The sequence below is a fragment of the Myodes glareolus genome, chromosome 1, assembly GCF_982192425.1.
Source record: "Myodes glareolus chromosome 1, mMyoGla1.1, whole genome shotgun sequence".
In the NCBI taxonomy this organism is placed as follows: Eukaryota; Metazoa; Chordata; class Mammalia; order Rodentia; family Cricetidae; genus Myodes; species Myodes glareolus.
Genome location: NC_142026.1, coordinates 68,060,942 through 68,083,733, shown reverse-complemented (window position 1 = coordinate 68,083,733; position 22,792 = coordinate 68,060,942). Strand labels below are relative to the sequence as shown.

Below are 22,792 nucleotides of genomic sequence, written 5' to 3'. Positions count from 1 at the left end.
ACCTGTAAAGCTTCTAGCTAATCTTGAGATCTAATATTTATAGTACAGCAAAAAGAAATCATTAACAGCCCGTAGCTCACTTCAAAACTAACTACTGAGATGAAGAAAGAGATATTGTAACAATAAGTCAAAGGTTGTTGTATTACGCAATGGTGAACTCATACAGAGATCACTCTCTGGCATTTCTGAGCCTGAGTTCATGACTCCAAACTAGAAACTCAATAATACATGCTAGGTCATAGAAATGGGACTTACTTATTATGCTTTCTAATTCAATTTAGCTTTCATAGTGGTTTCAAATGTGTGGAAAAAATTACAGAGCTCATACAAAATGGTGCAACATGTGATTTCTTTTTTAAATAGTGGTTGTCTATTCAGAAACTCATATTTCCTTAGCTGCATATATGACTCCAACTCTCACCCTCTCACCATACAACCATTCCTTTATTTCCCTTATTTATGTGTTCTTTAATATTCATTGATACAAGCTATAACCACATGTTCTTATAACATACTGAGTCCATTTAGTTCTGTTTGTATGTGAATGTATTCTGAGTTGAGCACTTGGAAAGTTTTTCAAAGGTCCCAGGAAACAGTAAAAGTAGCATAGTGTGTACGACTAAGAACAAAAGCCCCTGCTGCAAAAATATTTTGATTCTTGCATGTACTCAAGCCTAGAGAAACATGTGGAAATTGTATGAAAGCTTGAGTAATGGAGTACCAGACCCTGGTCTGTCTCTAGTCCCTCTCCTGCTGCTGAAATAGATATTCTCCATTAGTCATCTGAACATTTATAATGTTCCACCCTGGACATATCTACTGTGTTTGAGACAGCTTGGGACAGTTGGGAATGGTGAGCAAATGTGCATCTGAGGCTGTAGTAGTTTTCTTCTTCAATGGGGTAACAAAATGGATGCACATTAATGTCTCAATAGAATATTAGGGACCTAGACATCAGAGATACGAGTAAAACCCCCAGATTTTCTAGCTGAAGCTTCCCTAGTCTTTTGGTGTCAAGACCTACTCATCTTTGCTTCCTACCTTGTTCTTGACATCAATAGCTCCAGACCTGTGTGTGTGTGTGTGTGTCTGTGTGTGTGTGTGTGTGTGTGTGTCTGTGTGTGTGTGTATTGATGTAACTATGCTTTTTTTCCATTCAGTATCTTCACCTTATGGCCAAAGCTGGGACACTCAGGTCTTCCACTGTCTTTTTTGTTTGTTTGTTTGTTTGTTTGTTTTGCAGACCTAGTTCAGGAACTAAGGCATAATTACAAACAAAAGAATTTCCAGAATGTTCTGTAATGACTGCCATAGATAAGTGGAAGCTCTAAAACACCTGCTGGGTCGATCTGTTCCTGTGGTTGCTCAAGTGTCCCTTTCTCTGTCAGTGTAGAGTTCATGTCTCCAGGCACATTCACTCTGGGCTCTATTCCCAAAGTGAACTACAGTCTGGAAACTTTTCTCTATGGTGATCAGACCTCAGAGGGTTCCAGGTCTTGTCTCCAGAGGGACCTACCTGATTTTCTAGACCCATCTGCATCTCCGAGCCTGATTAACCTGTAACAACTCTAGTTCCGACTGTCCCATGCAGTAACTGAAGATCCAGCATTAGCTGAGGCTTCAGTTCCAATAGCTGCTCTAGTAACAGTTAACAAGGATGCTTGACTTTCTGAACATCTTCTGAGCAGCTCTAGAAACACACCTTTGAAACCTTAACCCTTCAGAGGATATGTAGACTTAGAGTTACTTTCTGACATCAGACAACCCCTCTCACCCCTGGAAGAAGAAATCTTGGTTATAGCTAAAAAAAAAATTGATTGCAAGTAAGAGGTGACCATGTATTCAAGGTTCAGGACATTTCTGAATGTGTGTGGATTGATGGTTGTGTGCTCCTGTATCTTAAACACTACTGATCATATCCTTGTGTTGGTTTGTAAATAGATTCAACAGCTTACTTGTACTTTAGACAGTTTTTACCTTATGTCTTAATTGTGCCTTGGCTGAGGTTTTATTTATTTTATATGGGTGGAGCTTTCCTAGAGATACTGTCGCTCCTCCCTTCCCCTTCCAGACAGTAGGGGTAACAAGCAGAACTTGCCCCTACATGCATATCAGTTATTTTCTGACATTAATTCCAACTCTACTTCAGCGTGGATGGATAACCATTTTACTGAACTCTCTTTTTTTCTCCCCTTAATGCTGGAATACTAGCTGCCGACTGTTGGGGAGGAATTATAAGAGCTTCTGGGAGTTTTTTTTCCCTAGCTGTTTTTGTGATCTATAAAATTATCTCATATAATATCATATAATACATATATATATATGTATATATATATAGAGAGAGAGGGAGAGAGAGAGAGAAAGAGAAAGAGAGAGAGAGAGAGCATTTACAAATGTAGCTCAGGCTAGTCACTGGTTCTTCATTTATTCCTCCTGCCTCCTGAGTGGTGAGATTCCGAGTGTGTGCTAAATGTATGAGTTATCATGATTTTTCTCTTGGTTACTAGTATGTTGGAAAGATAGCCTTTCTGTGGGATAATGCTCTTAAACAGTGTAAAGTTTTGTCACTCATATTGGTTTAATAAAATGCTAATTTGCCAGTAGTCAAGCAGGAAGTATATGTGGGTGGGGAGATGAAACTAGGAGAATTCTGGATAGAGGAAATGCAGAGAATCAGTTGCCATCTAGCCACAGAGGAAGCAAGATGATAATGTATTACTGGGAAAAGATAAAAAGCCACATGACCAAACATAGATAAGAATTATGGTTTAAGTATAATAGATAGTTAATAATAAATCTTACAAATAGCCGAGAGAATTTGTAATTAATATAAGCCTCTGTGTGTTCCTTGGGACTGAATGGCTGCTTGATCAGGCAAGACAAAAACTTATGTTTATAAATAGTGCCCAAACATTTAGCAAGAATTTCCAAAAAAAGCCTGAAAAAGTTTTAATAAAATAATTCTAGACAGACAAGCACAGAGTCAAAAACAGCTCCTTGTTAAGCATCTGTTCTTTGGTACTCTCTGTTTGCTGAGGGAAGAATTGGCATGGCTCTTTTAAGAGAGGCTTCCTGACTCAGCATTAGCTGCAAACACCTTACAACTCCTTTCAGAGGCTCTGCCACCAAACACTTAAATGGTGTTTATGAGCAGTCAGCATCAGGTTTCTTGGTGATGGCACGGACCTAGAAACTCTACCCAGTTGTGGCAAAAAATGTGGTTGCTTCCAGTACCTTTGGCATGAATCTAGACTCAAAAAAACCTAAGAAATTGGGTGGAGCAAGTCACCAAATATGCAGCTTTAATCATAGCCCTATCAGCAGATTAAAAACTCATGTGTTTAGAAAAAAGACAAAGATATATAGTAAAAACATATTCAGATGAAAAAAGTTTACTGCTTACAGTGTGCTTAAAAATACATGTAGCCTTGGGAGAAAAAATAATAGAGAAAGACAGTAAAAAAGAAATATCATAGTTAGTGTCATGGCACACACGTTTAATCCCCGTACCTGGGAGACAGAGGCAGGTGGATCTCTGAGAGCGTGAGGTCAGTCTGGCCTACAGAGTGAGATCCAGGACAGCTGAAGATGCACAGAGAAACCTTGTTTCAAAAGAACCAAAAATTAAAAAAATGACAATAACAGAAATGGAGTTTTAAAAAGCCATATAAAGATGAAAAATACACAGGGAATCTAGTACTATATATCATTGTGTTGTGTTTGAATTGTTTAACTGCTAAGAAAGAAGCAACAGCTTCCAAAAGACATTTAATTACAAATGCTGCTAGATCAATCCAACCTATATATTTTGAAAGTGTCTTGACTTCCAAATTTAAGACAAAAGATATGTTACTTAAATATAAACCCAGTAACACAGAGACTGAGAGAAACAATTAATAAATGGGACCTCCTGAAATTAAAAAGTTTCTGTAAAGCAAAGGATGTGGTCAACAAGACAAAAGAGCAGCCTACAGAATGGGAAAAGATCTTCACCAACCCCACATCTGACAGAGGACTGATCTCCAAAATATTCAGAGAAAATTAAAAATTGGTCATCAAAAGAACAAACAATCCAAAAAATGGAGTACAGACCTAAATAGAGAACTCACAACAGAGGAATCTAAAATGGCTGAAAGATACTTAAGGAAAGGCTCAACAACCTTAGCCATCTGAAAAAAGCAAATCAAAACAGCTCTGGTCTTGTAGCTGTAACAATGGCCAAGACCAAAAACACTGATGACAACTTCTGCTGGAGAGGATATTGCATAAAGGGAGCACTCCACCATTGCTGGTAAGAGTACATTCTGGTACAGTTGTTTTGGTTATCAACATGGCAATTTCTCAGAAAATTAGGAAATCACCTTTCTTAAGACCCAGCAATACTACTTTTGGGTGCATACCCAAAGGATCCTCAATTATGCCACAAGGACATGTTCTGAACTATGTTCATAGCAGCATTCTTTGTCATAGCCAGAACCAGGAAACAACCTAAATGCCCTTCAACCAAGAATTAATAAGGAAATGTGGTACATTTACACAATGGAGTACTACACAGCAAAAAAAAGACATCTTGAAATTTGCAGGCCTATGGATGGATCTAGAAACATCATATTGAGTGAGGTAACCCAGAACCAGAAAGATAAATATCATATGTACTCACTAATAAGTGTCTTTTAGACATAAAGGAAAGAAAAGCAGCTTACAATTCACAATCCCAGAAAACCTAGAAAACAATGAAGACCTTAAGAGAGACACACATAGATCTAATATACATGGTAAGTAGAAAAAGACAAGACATCCTGAGTGAATTGGAAGCATGGGGAACATATAAGAGGGTTGAAAAAGAGGGGAGAGGAAGAGAGGTGAGCAGAAAAAAATGCATAACATCATGGGACTCCCTAATTTCTAGGACCTCCCCAGCAGGAAAAAACCCTGGGCTCCTTCCCCAACTCCCTTGACATTTCTAGTTAGCCAGCATGGAGTCTCCTGTGTTCAGGCTCCCCCAAAACTCAAACCCATTCACTGTAATCCCTAAACTACTAACCATACCCAGCCTAAGAGCTGAGAGCTTGCTATAAGAGTGAGGGGACCAAGAGTGGACTACAACACTGAGGGGATTAAGATAGAACATCAAGATAGCAAACCAGAAGAGAAGACCAAGGGAGCAGGTGTATAGAGACCTCAGAGGCTTTCTGAGACAAACATTGACAATAAAGAGCAGACCAAGAAAAACTCTCAAATACTCAAACAGCCACAGCAAGGATTTGACCAAGACTCAAAGACACTGCTGGCCTTATTTGAAGGAAGAAATGGGTTGGTGCCAATGAAAGAATTCCTTCAACAACCTAAAAATACAACATTGTAATATCAGATCCCAGTGGTCACAGAACAGGAAGACTTGATCATCCGAACCCAGAAGAAGTACAAGAAAACAGCTTTTGGTCATTCGAAGTTCTTCTGTTGAGAATTTTCTGTTCAGATCAGCACCCCATTTTTTAATTGGGTTAAATAGAGTTTTAGTGTCTAGTTTCTTGAGTTCTTTGTATATTTTGGAGATCAGACCATTGTCTGATGAGGGGTTGGTGAAGATCTTCTCCCAGTCCAAAGGTAGACTTTTTGTCTTACTGACAGTGTCCTTTGCTTTACAGAAGCTTCTCAGTTTCAGGAAGTCCCATTTATTCATTGTTTCTCTTATTGTCTGTGCTACTGGGGTTCTACCTAAGAAGTGGCCTCCTGTCCCTATGTCTTGTAGACCTCTTCCCACTTTCTTTTCTATCTGGTTCAAAGTGGTCAGATTAATGTTAAGGTCTTTAATCCATTTAAACTTGATTTTTGTGCACGGTGATAGATATGGATCTACTTTCATTCTTCTACAGGTTGACATCCAGTCATGCCAGCACCATTTGTTAAAGATACTTTCCTTCTTCCATTGCATACCTTTAGCTCCCTTGTCGAAAATCAAGTGTTCATAGGTTTGTGGGTTAATATCTGGGTCTTCTATTCAATTCCATAGGTCGACATCTCTGTTTTTATGCCAGTACCAAGTTGTTTTCAATACTCTAGCTGTGTAATAGAGTTTGAAGTCAGGGATGGTTATACCTCCAGAAGTTCCTTTATTGTATAAGATTGTTTTGGTTATCCTGGGTTTTTTGTTTTGCCATATAAACTTGATTATTGTTCTCTCATGGTCTGTGAAGAAGTTTGATGGGATTTTGATGGGGATTGCATTGAATCTATAGATTGCTTTTGGTAGAATTGCCATTTTTACTAGAATGTGAGCAAAGAAGGCAAGACCAGAGGGAACCTTCACCCGTTGATGGATGGAGATTGAGACAGAGACCCACATTGGAGCACTGGACTGAGCCCCCAAGGTCTAAATGAGGAGCAGAAGGAAGGAGAACATGAACAAGAAAGGCAGGACCGTGAGGAGTGCGTTCACCCACTGATACAAGGGGACTGATCTAATGAGAGTTCACCAAGGCCAGTTGGACTGGGACTGAACGAGCACGTGATCCAACCAGATTCTCTGAATGTGGCCAGATTCTCCTAATGTGGCTGGCATGGGGTCTTTCTGAAAAGCCATTGACAATGACACTGGGACTTGTTTCCTCTGCAGATACTGGATTTTTGGGATCCAGTCTGTTTGGATGCTCACCTTCCTGGACCTAGAGGGAAAGGGGAGGAACTTGAACTTCCCATAGGGCAGGAAACCCTGACTGCTCTTAGGGATGGAGAGGGAGGAGGAGAGGGAGTGGGGGGAGTGGGAGGGTGTTTGGAGGAGGGGTGGAAATGGAAACTTTTATAAATTAATAAACTTTTATAAATTTAAAAAAAGGAATTGAAACAATAGCAAGACTCATAGCCAATAAGTACACAGTGTGTTGTCGTACACAGTTTTGAGTGAATGTAATATTTTACACTTAAACTGAACATGTATCAGAGACTTATAAAAAAAACAAAAAAAAGAAAACAGCTTTAAACATAACTTTAGGAAAATTATGGATACCTTTAAAGTGGAATTGAAAAACTCCCTTAAAGAAATGGAAAAGTTTGACTTCTTCCTTTCCGATTCAAGTCCCCTTGATGTCCTTATGTTCTCTTATTGCTATTGCTAGAACATCAAGCATTATGCTGAAGAGCTATGGTGAAAGTGGGCAGCCTTGTCTTGTTCCTGATTTTAGTGGAATAGTTTTGAGTTTCTCTCCATTTAATTTTTATATAAAATAAGATGACTAGGCCTGTCTTGGGTGGTGATGGCATCAAGCAAACTCCTTACTCATCATGGGAGAGTGTCCAGGACCAAACACATTCCTGTCTTAGGTTGAGGCAGCCCCCAAAAGAAACCTTACTTGTCTTTGGCCCATTAGCCATACATCATCAAGTTCAGCCAGATTTACGTTGAAAGATACTCCGAGGCTGTAGAGAGCCGCATGATGCCAGGTGGTGCTGATTCCGGCCTTCCACCTTTCCAATGGTGAGTGCTCTCAGGTGTGTACAACTCCATATATGGCTAACACTAAAGATCTGGCTTGCTTCCGCATTTCTGGACCTATCTGCATCTCCCATGTGGATTGCTGGGGTTGGCTACCCAGAGGTTATTTAAGCTGTAGACTGGCTTTTCCCCAAGGCGAGAGGTTGTGAGAGGTAGCGAGAGGGTGAGAAGATTATTCTAAGGTCCTGAATAAAAACCGCAGTAAGACGAGTCCGGTGTTGTGTCTTCATTGCTGACAAGACGAGCGTGACAGTTGGTGCCAAAACCCGGGAACATTACAGGGAAAGAAACGACAAGTGACGTATGGAGACACAACCTCTCGTTTGGACTCAGGACTTGCTGTGGGCAGGATAGTGCACTGGTAAAATTCCCAGGTAAGGCGGAAAACTGCGACAAAAGCAGGGTTAAAATTCCACGACAAAAGTGGGTAGTCTGCTCTCCTCTGTAAATAGAGAGTGAGCAGGTATAAGTTAGGATAAATTGGGATAAGTTAGGATAAATTAAGATAAGTTAGAAGAAGTTAGGATAAATTAGAATAAATTAGGATAAGTTAGGATAAATTAAGATAAGTTAGAAGAAGTTAGGATAAATTAGAATAAATTAGGATAAGTTAGGAGAGATAGCAAAGCTGTAAAACTGAAAGCAAGAGCAGGTGTCATAAATTATCAAACCAAAAGTTAAAGTTTATAAAGAAAACATTAATAGTTGGCTATGGGTGCATTTCAATCAAAACCAATTTTTTCGGCTTTAAATGAGCTGCTGAATTCAATGTGGAAACTAATTAGAGGCTGTCATGAGGACCAACGATATAATGAGGCAATAAAGAATAGACAGGCTGCTTTAAGTATATTTCAGGAGGAGAAGTCGAAACAAATGGACAGTGAGGAGGACATAGAGAATTCAGAGTCTGTGGATTCGGAGGAGGAGCTGCAGACACTTGTAGAGCAGATGGAAAGAGCGAAAATAAGAAAGAGAAAAAAGAGAAGAGTGAAGTGGGACCCTAAGAGAGAGGAATGCTGCAAGCCCTCCTCATGACAAGCAATGCCATCGGCACCCCTTCTTTATGCGAATGGAGGGAATGGCAGCTCAGGGCGTTCTTTTTGCCCAGAAATCTGGAATACAGTAAGGATGGAATTACAATTGGCTTATCCAGTGTTTCAAGATCCACAGGGGAACAGATATGAAGAACCTTTAGATATTAAGATTATTAAATCTCTGACTGAGTCTGTAAGAACATATGGAACTCATGCTTCCTTCACGGTGGCACAGGTGGAAGCCCTTAACCGGTATTGCATGACGCCCAGTGTTTGGAGCGGACTTGCACGTGCATGTTTAAGCCCAGGGCAGTATTTAGACTGGAAAGCTTTTTTGATAGAATTTGCAAACGAGGAAGCAGCTGCCAATCAAGCAGCAGGAAACCATGCTTGGGACAGAGATATGTTACTTGGTCAAGGTCGTTTTGCCAATCAGCAGACTGGATACCCAGTTCAAGTCTTCAAACAGGTTAATAAGATTGGAATTAAGGCCTGGAAAGCCTTACCCAACCAGGGGGAAGTGAGCGGTAATCTTACTAAGATTCTGCAGGGTCCCACTGAAGCATTCTCAGATTTTGTTGCTTGCATGGTTGAAGCTGCAGGCAGGCTTTTCGGGGATCCAGATCTGGCTATGCCACTGATAAAACAGCTAATATATGAACAATGCACGAAGGAATGTAGAAATGCTATAACCCCTTATAAAAGCCGAGGCCTTGAGGTATGGATGAAAGTTTGTAGAGAGTTAAGAGGGCTGCTTACTAATGCAGGCCTGGTGGCAGCTGTGGTTCAGCTAACACAAGGAAAAAAGGCAAATTCAGGTGCCTGCTTTAAGTGCAGTAAAGTGGGACATTTAAAACAGCAGTGTCCAGAAAGAGGAGATGATCTTCAAAGGCCTGGCGGCCAGCATCTAACTCAGTCAAATGTATGTCCAAGATGTAAAGGGGGGAAGCATTGGGCGAATGAATATCAATCTGTAAGGGATATGGATGACCAGTTTTTGCCTCAGACACCTGTAAGCTCCCGTCCAAAAAATGGGTGGCGGAGGAGGTAGGAAATAGTCAAGCGTCCCAGGTAACCTTGGATGCATGGGGGGGGGGGGTTGTTGGAAGGGGAGAGGGTTAGAGAGAAGGGAGTAGGGGAGGAATGGAGAAAGCTCGGTTGACCGGGATGGGGGGAAGGAAGGAAGGATGAATATGAGATCAGGGAAGAATATATTTCAACTAAGGGAGTCATTTTAGAGTTTACAGGAAACTTGATTATATATGGGATCCCAGGTCCAAAGAGAGATCCCCAGATTGTTCTCTGGACAGAGGAGAGGGTGCCTGAACCGGCCTTGGCCCATAACCATACTGATGAATATTTTGCTTATCACCATAGATCCTTCATCTGGCGTTGGATGGCTATACAGACGGAGACCCACATTGGAGCACCGGACTGAGCCCCCCAAATCCAAATGAGGAGCAGAAGGAGGAAGAAAATGACGAAGGACTGCGAGGGATGCTATCACCCACTGGTACAAGGGGTCGGATCTAATGAGAGTTTACCAAGGCCAGTTGGACTGGGTCTGAACGAGCACGTGATCCAACCAGATTCTCTGAATGTGGCTGGCCTGGAGTCTTTCTGAGAAGCCATTGACAATGACACTGGGACTAGTTTCCTCTGCATATACTGGATTTTTGGGATCCAGTCTGTTTGGATACTCACCTTCCTGGACCTGGAGGGAGGGGGGAGGAACTTGAACTTCCCACAGGGCAGGAAACCCTGACTGCCCTTAGGGACAAAGAGGGAGGAGGAGAGGGAGGGGGGAGTGGGAGGGCGTTGGGAAGAGGGGCGTAAATGGAAACTTTTTATAATTTAATAAAATTACTTTCAAAAGGAAAAAAATGGGTGGCGGGCCCCCGCGCTCAGGGCCCACAAATATATGGGGCAGTTGTGAGTCAGAACGAGGACATGTGTCAGAGGGCGTGGCCAACTCTCAGACATCTGAGAGACCGAGGAGAGCCACTGCAGATTCAGCAGGATTGGACATCCATGCCACCAGCAGACTTGTATTGACTCCTAGAATGGGAGTTCAGCTTGTGGAATCAGACTTTAAGGGGCCTCTGGATCCAGGAACAGTAGGGTTAGTTATAAGAAGGTCTTTCACAACATTGAGGGGTCTAAAAGTTCATCCTGGGGTTATAGATCCAGATTATACTGGAATAGTTAAAATTATGGTAGAATCACCTAAAGGCATTTCTGCAATTTCTCCTGGAGATCTAATTGCTCAGCTCATATTCCTTCCCAGTCTTCATGAGCGGTTTGAAGCCTGCCCTGTAGAAAGGGGAGATAGAGGTTTTGACTCCTCGAGCACTGACCTAACATTTTTGTCCCTTGACTTGGACCAATGACCAGTTTTGACACTTAAGGTAGACGGAAAATGCATTCTTGGTCTGTTGGATACAGGTGCTGACAAAAGCATTATAGCCAAGAAGACTAAAATTCAGGCTTCCTCTCAAACCTTACAAGGCCTAGGTTTTGCAAGAGCCCCAGATATAAGTGCTAGACAGTTACAGTGGAGTGATGATGAAGGCCATTCAGGGAGTTTTCAACCTTATGTCCTAGAGCTACCCATTTCTCTGTGGGGGAGGGATCTGTTGAAAGACATGGGGTTTAAACTCAGTAATGAGTATTCCCCTGTTTCACAGCAGATAATGACAAAGATGGGATATCATCCAAGCTTCGGATTGGGAAAAAGACTGCAGGGGCAGAAAGACCCTATATCTGTACAACAACGCCCTTCTAGGCAAGGGCTGGGTTTTTCTTAGGGGCCACTGGGAGGGAATTCCCATTACATGGAAAAAAGAGGAGCCAGTGTGGGTTCCTCACTGGCCTCTCTCTGAAAAATTAACAGCTGCAAATAAATTGATAACAGAACAGTTAACCCTGGGCCACATCAAGCCATCCATCTCACCTTGAAACACCCCTATTTTTGTAATAAAGAAAAAATCAGGGAAGTGGCATCTATTGCATGATTTACAAACCATTAATAATCAGATGCAGCTTAAGGGGCTGGTACAACGTGGGCTACCTCTGCTGTCTTCCCTACCTGCTTCCTGGCCTGTAATTGTGGTTGATTTAAAAGATTGTTTTTTCTCCATTCCTTTGTTTCACAAGGATTGTGAAAGATTTGCCTTTACTGTTCCATCCTGTAATCATGAAGAACCAGATAAAAGATTTGAGTGGGTTGTATTACCACCGGGTATGGCTAATAGTGCCACTATATGACAGCTGTATGTAGGGGAGGCTATTACACCGTTGAGAAAGAAATTCCCTGCTCTGAAATGCATTCATTATATGGACGACATATTATTGGCTGCTAAGGATGAACAGATGTTGGACCAGGCTTATGTAGAGTTAGTTAAATTGCTTGAAAAGAAGGGACTATCTATAGCTCCTGAAAAGGTACAGAAGGATAAAATTGTTAATTATCTAGGAGCACAAATCTGTGAACAACAAATTTCACCACAAAAGATAGAATTGAGGAAAGAGACACAAGCCCGGTAATGGAACACACAATCTTCCTGCCATCTTTATCTCCCTGGGTATTCCGAAGGGGCAACTTTCCCCACCAAAACCCTCTCTCCTCCTACTCCATCCCTGCTTTCAGCCTGGAACCCAGTCCCTTCCTCTCTCCCTTTTTCGGGGCTTAAAATCCTCCAACTCAGCCTGGGTGGATACTGCCAGGACGGAGCGGTGAGTGAAAATGGGAAGGAGTTCCTTTGTTTTAATAGCCTGCCTGCAGCAAGGTAGGACTGCAGGCAAAGTGATTCCTGGCCAGCAAGAGCACTAATCCTGTAGCAGAAGACCCAGTGGAGGGAAGAGCCATTGGAGAGCATCTGAAGGAAGAGATGGGCAGGTGACAAGGCAAGAATTCCTCCAACAATCTGAAAAACAACATGAAAACACCAGATCCCAGCCATCTTACAACAGAAGGACTTGAACACTCTATTCCGGAAGAAGTGGAAAACAGTGTCATTATGAAAGCAATAGAGTCTCTTAAACAGGGTATGAATAACTCACTTAAAGAAATAGAAGGGAAATATAACAAAAAGATTGAAGAAATGAGTAAAGAAATGGAAGAGAAATATAACAAAAAGTTTGAAGAAATGAGTAAATTCATAAATGATACACTGGGGAACCAAGAAAAAACAATCAAATACGTAATGGAATCAGGTCAAGAACTGAAAACTGAAATGGAGGCAATGAAGAAAACACAAACCGAGGGCTGGCTGGATATGGAAAAGCTAGATAAACAAACAGAGACTTCAGGAACAAGCAAAACCAATAGAATACAAGAGATAGAAGAACGAATCTCAGATTATGAAGACACCATAGAGAAAATAAACGCTCTGACCAAAGAAAACAGCAAATCCAACAAATTCTCATCACAAAAGTTCCAGGAAATCTGGGATATAATAAAAAACCAAATCTAAGAATAATAGGGGTAGAAGAAGGAGAAGAATTGCAGATCAAAGGTCCAGAAAATATATTCAACAAAATTATAGAAGAAAACTTTCCCAACCTAAAGAACGATATTCCTATGAAGGACCAAGAAGCATACAGAACACCGAATAGACTGGATCAGAAAAAAACATCCCCTTGCCATATAATAATCAAAACACAAAACATTCAGATTAAAGAAAGAGTATTAAGAGCTGCAAAGGAAAAAGGTCAAGTGATTTATAAAGGTAAACCTATCAGACTTACACCGGACTTCTCTATGGAAACCATGAAAGCCAGAAAGTCAATGATAGAGGTATTGCAGAAACTAAGAGACCAGGGATGCAAGCACAGACTACTATAACCAGCCAAGCTAGTGCTCACTATCAACAGAGAAAACAAAATATTCCAGGATAAAAACAAATTTAAACAATACGTTGCTACAAATCTAGCCTTACAGAGAATATTAGAATGAAAATCATAACCGAAGGAAGCCAACATGCCCAACACTGCCTACAAAAAACTCAGACATCTAGTGACCCTTCACAAGCAAAACTCAAAGAAGGAAAACACATACACTCTACTACCCAAAAATAAATAAATAAATAAATAAATAAATAAATAGATAACCGGAGTCAACAACCACTGGTCATTAATATCACTTAATATCAATGGACTCAATTCACCCATAAAAAGGCACAGGCTAAGAGTTTGGATACGAAAACAGGATTCAACATTCTGCTGTTTACAAGAAATACACCTCAACCACAAAGACAGACATCTACTCAGAGTAAAGGGTTGGGAAAAGGTTTTCCAAGCAAACGGACCTAAGAAATAAGCGGGTGTGCCCATTCTAATATCTAACAAAATTGACTTCAAACTAAAATCTATCAGACGAGATAGAGATGGACATTTCACACTCATAACAGGAACAATTCATCAGGAAGAAGTTTCAATCCTGATTATCTATGCCCCTAATATAAAAGGACCCACTTATGTAAAAGAAACTCTTCTAGTACTCAAGGCAGTCATCAAACCACACACGCTAATAGTAGGAGACATCAACACACCTCTCTCACCAATGGACAGGTCAATCAGACAGAAACCTAACAGAGAAATAGGAGAATTATTGGAGGTATTGAATCAAATGGACTTAACAGACATCTATAGAACACTCCATCCAAAGAGGAAATAATATACCTTCTTCTCTGCAGCTCATGGAACCTTCTCCGAAATTGACCACATACTCTGTAACAAAGCAAACTTCCACAGATACAAAAAAATATTAGTAACCACCTGTGTCTTGTCAGATCACCATGGATTAAAGTTAGAATTCAACAACAATGCTACCCCCAGGAAGCCAACAAACTCATGCAAGTTGAACTGTCAACTATTAAATCACCACTGGGTCAAGGAAGAAATAAAGAAAGAAATTAAAGTCTTCTTTGAATTTAATGAAAATAAAGACACAACATAGTCAAACCTATGGGACACTATGAAAGCAGTGCTAAGAGGAAAGTTCATAGCACTAAGTGCCCAATTAAAGAAAACAGAGAAAGCACACATTGGAGACTTAACAGCACAGAGCTTTTTCTTGAAAGCTCTAGAAAAAAAAAGAAGTTGATTCACCCAAGAGGAGTAGAAGACTGGAAATAATAAAACTGAAGGCTGAAATTAACAAAATAGAAACAAACAAACAATCCAAAGAATCAATGAAACAAAAAGCTGGTTCTTGGAGAAAATCAACAAGATTGACAAACCCCTCTCCAGACTAATCAAACGGCAGAGAGAGAACATGCAAATCAATAAGATCAGAAAGGAAAAGGGGGACATAACCACAGACACAGAGGAAATTCAGAGAATCATTACATCTTACTACAAAAGCCTGTATGGCATAAAATTGGAAAATGTAAAAGAAATAGACAGTTTTTTAAATAAGTACCGTATACCAAAGTTGGACCAAGACCAGGTGAACATTCTAAATAGACCTGTCACTCATAAAGAATTGGAAGCTGTTATCAAAAAACTCCCTACCATCCCTGACTTCAAATTCTATTACAGAGCAACAGTATTGAAAACAGCTTGGTATTGGCATAACAACAGAGAAGTCGACCTATGGAATTGAATAGAAGACCCTGGTATTAACCCACAAACTTATGAACAACTGATATTTGACAAGGGAGCTAAAGGTATACAATGGAAGAAGGAAAGCATCTTTAACAAATGGTGCTGGCATAACTGGACGTCAAACTGTAGAAGAATGAAAATATATCCATATCTATCACCATACACAAAACTCAGGTTCAAATGGATTAAAGACATCAGCATTAATCCGACCACTTTGAACCTGATAGAAGAGAAAGTGGGAAGTAGTCCACAAGATATAGACACAGGAGACCAACGCCCAAGCAGAACCCCAGGAGTGCAGACAATAAGAGAAACAATGAATAAATGGGACCTACTGAAACTGAGAAGCTTCTGTAAAGCAAAGGACACTGTCAGTAAGACAAAAAGGCTACCTTCCGACTGGGAGAAGATCTTCACAAACCCCTCATCAGACAAAGGTCTAATCTCCAAAATATACAAAGAACTCAAGAAAATAGACACTAAAACTCTAATTAACCCAATTAAAAAATGGGGTACTGAACTGAACAGAGAATTCACAACAGATGAAATTCAAATGGCAAAAAGGCACTTAAGGTCATGCTCAACCTCCTTAGCAATCAGGGAAATGCAAATCAAAACAACTTTGAGATACCATCTTACACCTGTCAGAATAGCCAAACTCAAAAACACCAATGATAGCCTATGCTGGAGAGGATGTGGAATGAGGGGAACACTCATCCATTGTTGGTGGGAATGCAAACTCGTGCAGCCACTGTGGAAATCAGTGTGGCAGTATCTCAGGAAACTGGGAGTCAACCTCCCTCAGGTCCCAGCAATTCTACTCTTGGGAATATACCCAAGAGATGCCCTATCATACTACAAAAGCATTTGTTCAACTATGTTCATAGCTGCGCTATTTGTAATAACCAGAACATGGAAACAATCTAGGTGCCCCTCAATAGAAGAATGGTTAAAGAAGGAGTGGAACATATACACATTAGAGTTTTACTCAGCGGTAAAAAATAATGACATCTTGAATTTTTCATTTAAATGGATGGAAATAGAAAACGCTTTACTGAGTGAAGTAACCCAGACCCAAAAAGAGGAATATGGTATGTACTCACTCATAAGTGGATTCTAGCCATAGTTAAAGGTCTTTGAGCCTATAATTTGTGATCCTAGAGAAGCTAAATAAGAAGGTGAACCTGAAGAAAATCATACAGTTATCCTCCTGGATATAGGAAGTAGTCAAGATTGCAAGGCAAACTTGGGTGCACAGTGAGGGGGGTGGAAGAAAGGGGAGATGGTTAGAGAGAAGGAAGAGGGGGAGGATTGGGGATGGCGTGGGGGAATGAGATGGGGGGAGGAAGGATGGATATGGGAGCAGGCAGGTATATATCTCAACTAAGGGAGCCATTGTAGGGTTGGAAAGAGACATGTATCTGGAGGGGTTCTCAGGCCCAAGGAGAGGTCCCCAGATTCTTCCCTGGGCAGCAGTGGAGAGGGTGCCTGAACTGGCCTTGGCCCATAACCACACTGATAAATATTTTGCATATCACCATAGAACCTTCATCTGGTGATGGATGGAGATAGAGACAGAGACACACATTGGAACACTGGACTTTAATCCCTAAATCCAAATGAGATGCAGAAGGAGGAAAAACATGAGCAAGCTAGGCAGGACCGGAGGGAACCTTCCTCTGACGAGGGATGGCGATACAGACGGAGACTCCACATTGGAGCACTGGACTGAGCCCCCCAAGGTCCAAATGAGGAGAAGAAGGAGGAAGAACATGAAAAAGGAAATCAGGACCGCTAGGGGTGCGTTCACCCACTGATACAAGGGGACTGATCGAATGAGAGCTCACTAAGGCCAGCTGGACTGGGACTGAACGAGCATGTGATCAAACCGGAGTCTCTGAATGTGGCTGACATGGGGGCTGACTGAGAAGCCATTGACAATGGCACTGAATCTTGTTTCGTCTGCATGTACTGGCTGTTTGGGATCCTAGTCTGTTTGGATGCTCACCTTCCTAGGCCTGGAGGGAGGGGTGAGGAACTTGAACTTCCCACAAGGTAGGAAAGCCTGACTGCTCTTTGGACTGGAGAGGGAGGAGGGGGGGGGGAATGGGGTAATGGGAGGGTATGGGGAGGAGGGGAGGATGTGGAAATTTTTATAAACAAACAAATAAAATAATAATAATTATAATAAATAAATAATAACCGGAGTTAACAACCACTGGTCATTAATATCACTTAATATCAATAGACTCAATTCATCCATAAAAAGGCACAGGCTAAGAGATTGGATGTGAAAACAGGACCCAACATTGTGCTGTTTACAAGAAACACATCTCAACCACAAAGACAGACATCTACTTAGAGTAAAGGGTTGGGAAAAGGTTTTTCAATCAAATGGACCTAATAAACAAGTGGGTGTGGCCATACTAATTTCTAACAAAATTGATTTCAAACTAACTCTAACCAAGAAAGTGAAAGACCTATTTGACAAGAACTTTAAGTCTATAAGAAAGAAATTGAAGAAGACACCAGAAAATGGAAGGATCTCCCATGCTCTTGGATGAAGAGGATCAACATAGTAAAAAAATGGCAATTCTACCAAAGGCAATCTATAAATTCAACGCAATCCCCATTAAAATCTGAACAAAATTCTTCACAGGCCTTAGGAGAACAATAATCACCCTTATATGAAAAAACAAAAACCCCAGGATAGCCAAAACAATCTTATACAATAAAGGAACTTCTGGAGGCGTTACCATTCCTGACTTCAAACACTATTACAGAGATACAGTAATGAAAACACCTTGGTATTGGCATAAAAACAGAGAAGTCAACCAATGGAATCGAATTGAAGACCTGGATATAAACCCACAAACCTATGAACACCGGATTTTCGACAAAGGAGCTAAAAGTATACAATGGAAGAAAGAAAGCATCTTCAACAAATGGTGCTGGCATAACTGGATGTCAATCTGTAGAAGAATGAAAGTAGATCCATATCTATCACCATGCACAAAACTCAAGTCCAAATGGATTAAAGACCTCAATATTAATCTGAACACACTGAATCTGATAGAAGAGAAAGTGGGAAGTAGTCTACAAGATATAGGCACAGGAGGCCACTTCCTAAGTAGGACCCCAATAGCACAGACAATAGGAGCAACATTGAATTAATGGGACCTCCAAAACCTGAGGAGCAGAAGGAGGAAGAACATGAAAAACGAAATCAGGACTGCGAGGGATGCTATCACCCACTGATACAAGGGAACGGATCTAATGAGAGTTTACCAAGGCCAGTTGGACTGGGACTGAACGAGGACGTGATCTAACCAGATTCTCGGAATTTGGCCGGATTCTCTGAATGTGGCTGGCCCGAAGTCTTTCTGAAAAGCCATTGACTATGATACTGGGACCTGTTTCCTCTGCATATACTGGATTTTGGGGATCCAGTCTGTTTGGATACTCACCTTCCTGGACCTGGAGGGAGGGGGGAGGAACTTGAACTTCCCACAGGGCAGGAGAGGGAGTGGGGGGAGTGGGAGGGTGTTGGGAAGAGGGGCAGAAATGGAAACTTTTATAATTTAATAAAATTTACTTTCAAAAAAAAAACCTGAGAAGCTTCTGTAAAGCAAAGGACACTGTCATAAAGACAAAAAGGCAACCTACTGATTGGGAGATGATCTTCACCAACCCCACAACAGACAAAGGTCTGATCTCCAAAATATATAAAGACCTCAAGAAACTAGACTTTAAAATGCTAATTAGCCCAATTAAAAAATGGGCCACTGAACTGAATAGAGAATTCTCAACAGAAGAAATTCAAATGGCCAAAAGACACGTAAGGTCATGTTCAACCTCGTTAGCAATCAGGGAAATGCAAATCAAAACAACTTTGAGATACCATCTTACACTGTCAGAATAGCTAAAATTAAAAACAACAATGATAGTCTTTGATGGAAAGGATGTGGAGTAAGGGGAACACTCATCCATTGCTGGTGGGAATGCAAACTTGTGCAACCACTTTGGAAATCAGTGTGGCGGCTTCTCAGATAATTCGGGATCAACATACCCCAGGATCCAGCAATACCACTCTTGGGAATATACCCAAGAGATGCCCTATCATACTACAAAAGCATTTGTTCAACTATGTTCTTATCAGTATTATTTGTAATAACCAGAAACTGGAAACAACCTAGATGTCCCTCAATGGAAGAATGGATAAAAAAAAAATGTGTGGAATATATACGCATTAGAGTACTACTCAGTGGTAAAAAATAATGACATCTTGAATTTTGCATGCAAATGGGTGGAAATAAAAAACACTATCCTGATTGAGGTAACCCAGACCCAATAAGATGAATATGGTATGTACTCACACATAATTGGATTCTAGCCATAAATAAAGGATATTGAGCCTATAATTCCTGATTTTAGATAAGTCAAATAAGAAGGTAAACCCAAAGGAAAACATAGAGTTATCCTCCTGGATATTGAAAGTAGACAAGATTGCCAGGCAAAAATTGGCAGCTTTGGGATGTGGTGGAGTGGGGGTATGAAGAGATGGGGAGAGAAAGTGAGAAGGGGAGGATGGGGAGAGTTTGGGGGGAATCGGATGTTTGGGATGGAGGAAGGGTGGACATGGAAGCAGGGAAGTATATATCTTAATTAAGGGAGCCATTTTAGGGTTGGCAAAGGACTTGACTCTAGAGGGGTTCCCAGGTGTCCAAGGAGATGTCCACAGATTGTTGCTTGGGCAGCAGGGGAGAAGACACCTGAACTGGCCCTATCCTATAGCAACACTGATGAATATCTTGCATATCACCACAGAACCTTCATCTGGTGATGGATGGAGATAGAGACAGAGACCTACACTGGAGCACTGACTGAGCTCCTAAGGTTCAAATGGGGAGCAGAAGGAGGGAGAACATAAGCAAGGAAGTCAGGACTGCGAGAGTTGCGCCCACCCACTGAGACAGTGGGGCTGATCTAATGGACTGGCACTGATGGAGCATGTGATCACACCAGACTCTCTGAATGTGGCTGACAATGAGGGCTGACTGAGAAGCCAAGGACAATGGCACTGGGTTTTGATTCTACTGCATGTACTGGCTTTGTGGGAGCCTAGTCTGTTTGGATGCTCACTGTCCTAGACCTGGATGGAGCTGGAAGGACCTTGGACTTCCCACGGGCCAGGGAACCCAGACTGATCTTTGGACTGGAAAAGGAGGAGAAGGGGGATTGTGGGAGTAGGGACATGGTAGGAGGGGATGTTGTGGAAATTTTTAATAAAAAAATACCTGTAAATATAACTGTTAATGACTAATTTGAATAATTTGTAAGCTCCAAGTCAGTGGCTCTCAACCTTCCTAATATTGCAACTGTTCAATACAGTTCCTTATGCTATAATGAGCTGCAGCCATAAAACATACCTTGAGTGAGGTAACCCAGACCCAGAAAGACAAATATCATATGTACTTACTCATAAGTGGCATTTAGATATAAAACAAAAAAAGGTCATCTTACTATTCACAATCCCAGAGAACCTAGATAACAATGAGGACACTAAGACATACATAGATTTAAACCACATGTTAAGTAGAAAAAGACATGACATACTAAGTCAATTGGGAAAATGGGGACCATGGGGGATGATAGAAGAGGCAAGGGAAAGGAAGGGAGGAGGCAAAAAAAATATAAAAACAAAAAGTTTGGCAGAAAATATTTATATATTTTACTTTTATTTAACTAAAATATTACACAACAATACTTAATGTTTAGATTGTTTTTGAAAGACTTTCGACATGCTTTCAAAAAATATATTTGAGTATATAACCACACTAGCCTGAAACTAATACAGATTAGTCTAAATCATTCTAACAAATGCTGAGGTCAATGACAAGATCCACCACCCCTCTTCCTTGCTATGAAGACTTTTGGCTTGGACTGGCACAGGGTGTGGAGGCCGAATGTAATTCCAAGTCTGAGTCCTCCCATGTGACTAGATTCTCATGCATCCATTGTCAGAACTGCTCAAAAGTTGGATATAAGTATTGAACATTGTTTGGTCCATGGACTCCCTCTGTGGTGGAAACTGGAGCTTCCATTGAGGTTTCCCATTCAGCTCAGCCACTGCTGGGTAAAGTTGAGATTCAATCACTGTGGGTTGGCCAGGGTTGTGAGCTACTACAGGAACTTGATGTTCAAACAGGTCCTCTTGGGGATTACACCTGGTATTCTCTATGGCTTGATCATCATGAAGAGAAGCTTGCAGGCTGAGGGTGGGTGGGAGAATATAGTCCACAGTGGATGTGTCTAGAGATGTGGACTCTATATTTGCAAGGGCAGGAACAGAAAAGTGACAATGGGAAGGGGTAGACACAGAAACATCTTCTGAGCTTCCATTTGATTCTGGCAGGACTTGGTGAGTTTTCCACAGATTCTTCTTTTTGTTCTTAGCACGCTGGTTCTTGAACCAGATCTGGAAAAACAAAAAAAGATGTCAGAGGAACAACTGTGTGTCCAGGCAAACATGTTGGATGGAAAACTTGGCTCCAGCAACTACTCACATAAGAGGTCGGGGGCTCTAAATGGAGGGAGAAACTTAGGAAGATTTATAAACTGACACAAAATGACTACAGAAGCTTCAACTACTTTGTCTGGGGTTTTACAAGGGTCCCTTATTTCTAGGTCACTGAGACGCTGCCAAAGTGATACCATGGCTCCATGGCAGTACCTTCGATTAATAAACAGCATAACAAACAGTTCTAGCCATGGATGCACAAAGGTCCACCTTACACAACTCTCCCATGTTGCCCTAAGTATTGAAGAATCACTGAATGAGTGGGATTTTGATAAGTGCACAGCTACCATAGCTATTCTGATTGCAGGGGATCAAAACAAGTACAATACAGACCTTGATCTCATACTCGGTCACACCAATCATCAGTGCCAGCTCCATGCATTTCTTCTGGCTTGGGTAATTGCCCTGATCAAAATGTCTTTGGAGGAGAACCTTTTGTTCCTCGGAATATACAGTGCGTTCTTTCCGTTGCTTCCTTGGAGCTTCAGGGTGAACTTGCTGGTCACCACATTTATCTGAAGATGCAACAGGGACTTGGGAACCTTTCCAACCAGAACTCACTGAGGAACTTAAGGGAATCTGGTGTCTATGGTGCGCTGTTCCGGTTCCCAGCATTTGGAGACTTGGTTGCGTTGAGGGGTCTAGGGACACATGGGAAAGTGGAATTCTTTCATGATCTGAGTGTCTCTGGAGACTTGATTGCTAACCAGGTAGGAGCACGTGTATAAAAACAATCCTTTGACTTTCCACTTTCGTCCACTTATGACTTCAGAAACCTTACATGAGATAAAATGTCATTTAATGTTTTAAATTAATCTTGTACTGAGTGTGTCTATAAGGCTTATGGTGCAGTCAAGAGAGCAAGGTTGAGGCCTGAAGATTCATCTCCACATATGTCAGACATGTGTCCTGATTTGCCTCTAGCCATGACTTCTTCACATAATTGAATCCTTTGCTGTTTTCTCTCCTCTTTTTCTTTTTCTGCTAAAGATTGGAGATTGAATAAGATAGATACCTGTTCATAGTAAAAATGTAAAGTGGTGTCCAACTCCTAGAAATTTCTTGTCTCTATCCCTT

At 41.2% G+C, this 22,792-nt stretch overlaps 2 protein-coding genes across 2 annotated transcripts; one reads left to right on the top strand and one right to left on the bottom strand.

Moving 5' to 3' along the window:
- The first annotated feature begins 8,533 nt into the window (after positions 1 to 8,533).
- On the top strand, positions 8,534 to 9,577 carry LOC148123425 (igE-binding protein-like). Its single transcript, XM_087911598.1, has one exon. The coding sequence runs from the start codon at positions 8,534 to 8,536 to the stop codon at positions 9,575 to 9,577; it is 1,044 nt and encodes a 347-aa protein (XP_087767724.1).
- Positions 9,578 to 21,133: 11,556 nt separating this feature from the next.
- On the bottom strand, positions 21,134 to 22,330 carry LOC148123424 (oocyte-specific homeobox protein 6-like). Its single transcript, XM_087911550.1, has 2 exons — positions 22,049 to 22,330; positions 21,134 to 21,613 (listed from the first exon to the last, which is right to left on the bottom strand). The coding sequence occupies exons 1-2, from the start codon at positions 22,328 to 22,330 to the stop codon at positions 21,134 to 21,136; spliced, it is 762 nt and encodes a 253-aa protein (XP_087767676.1).
- Between the last annotated feature and the right edge of the window lie 462 nt (positions 22,331 to 22,792).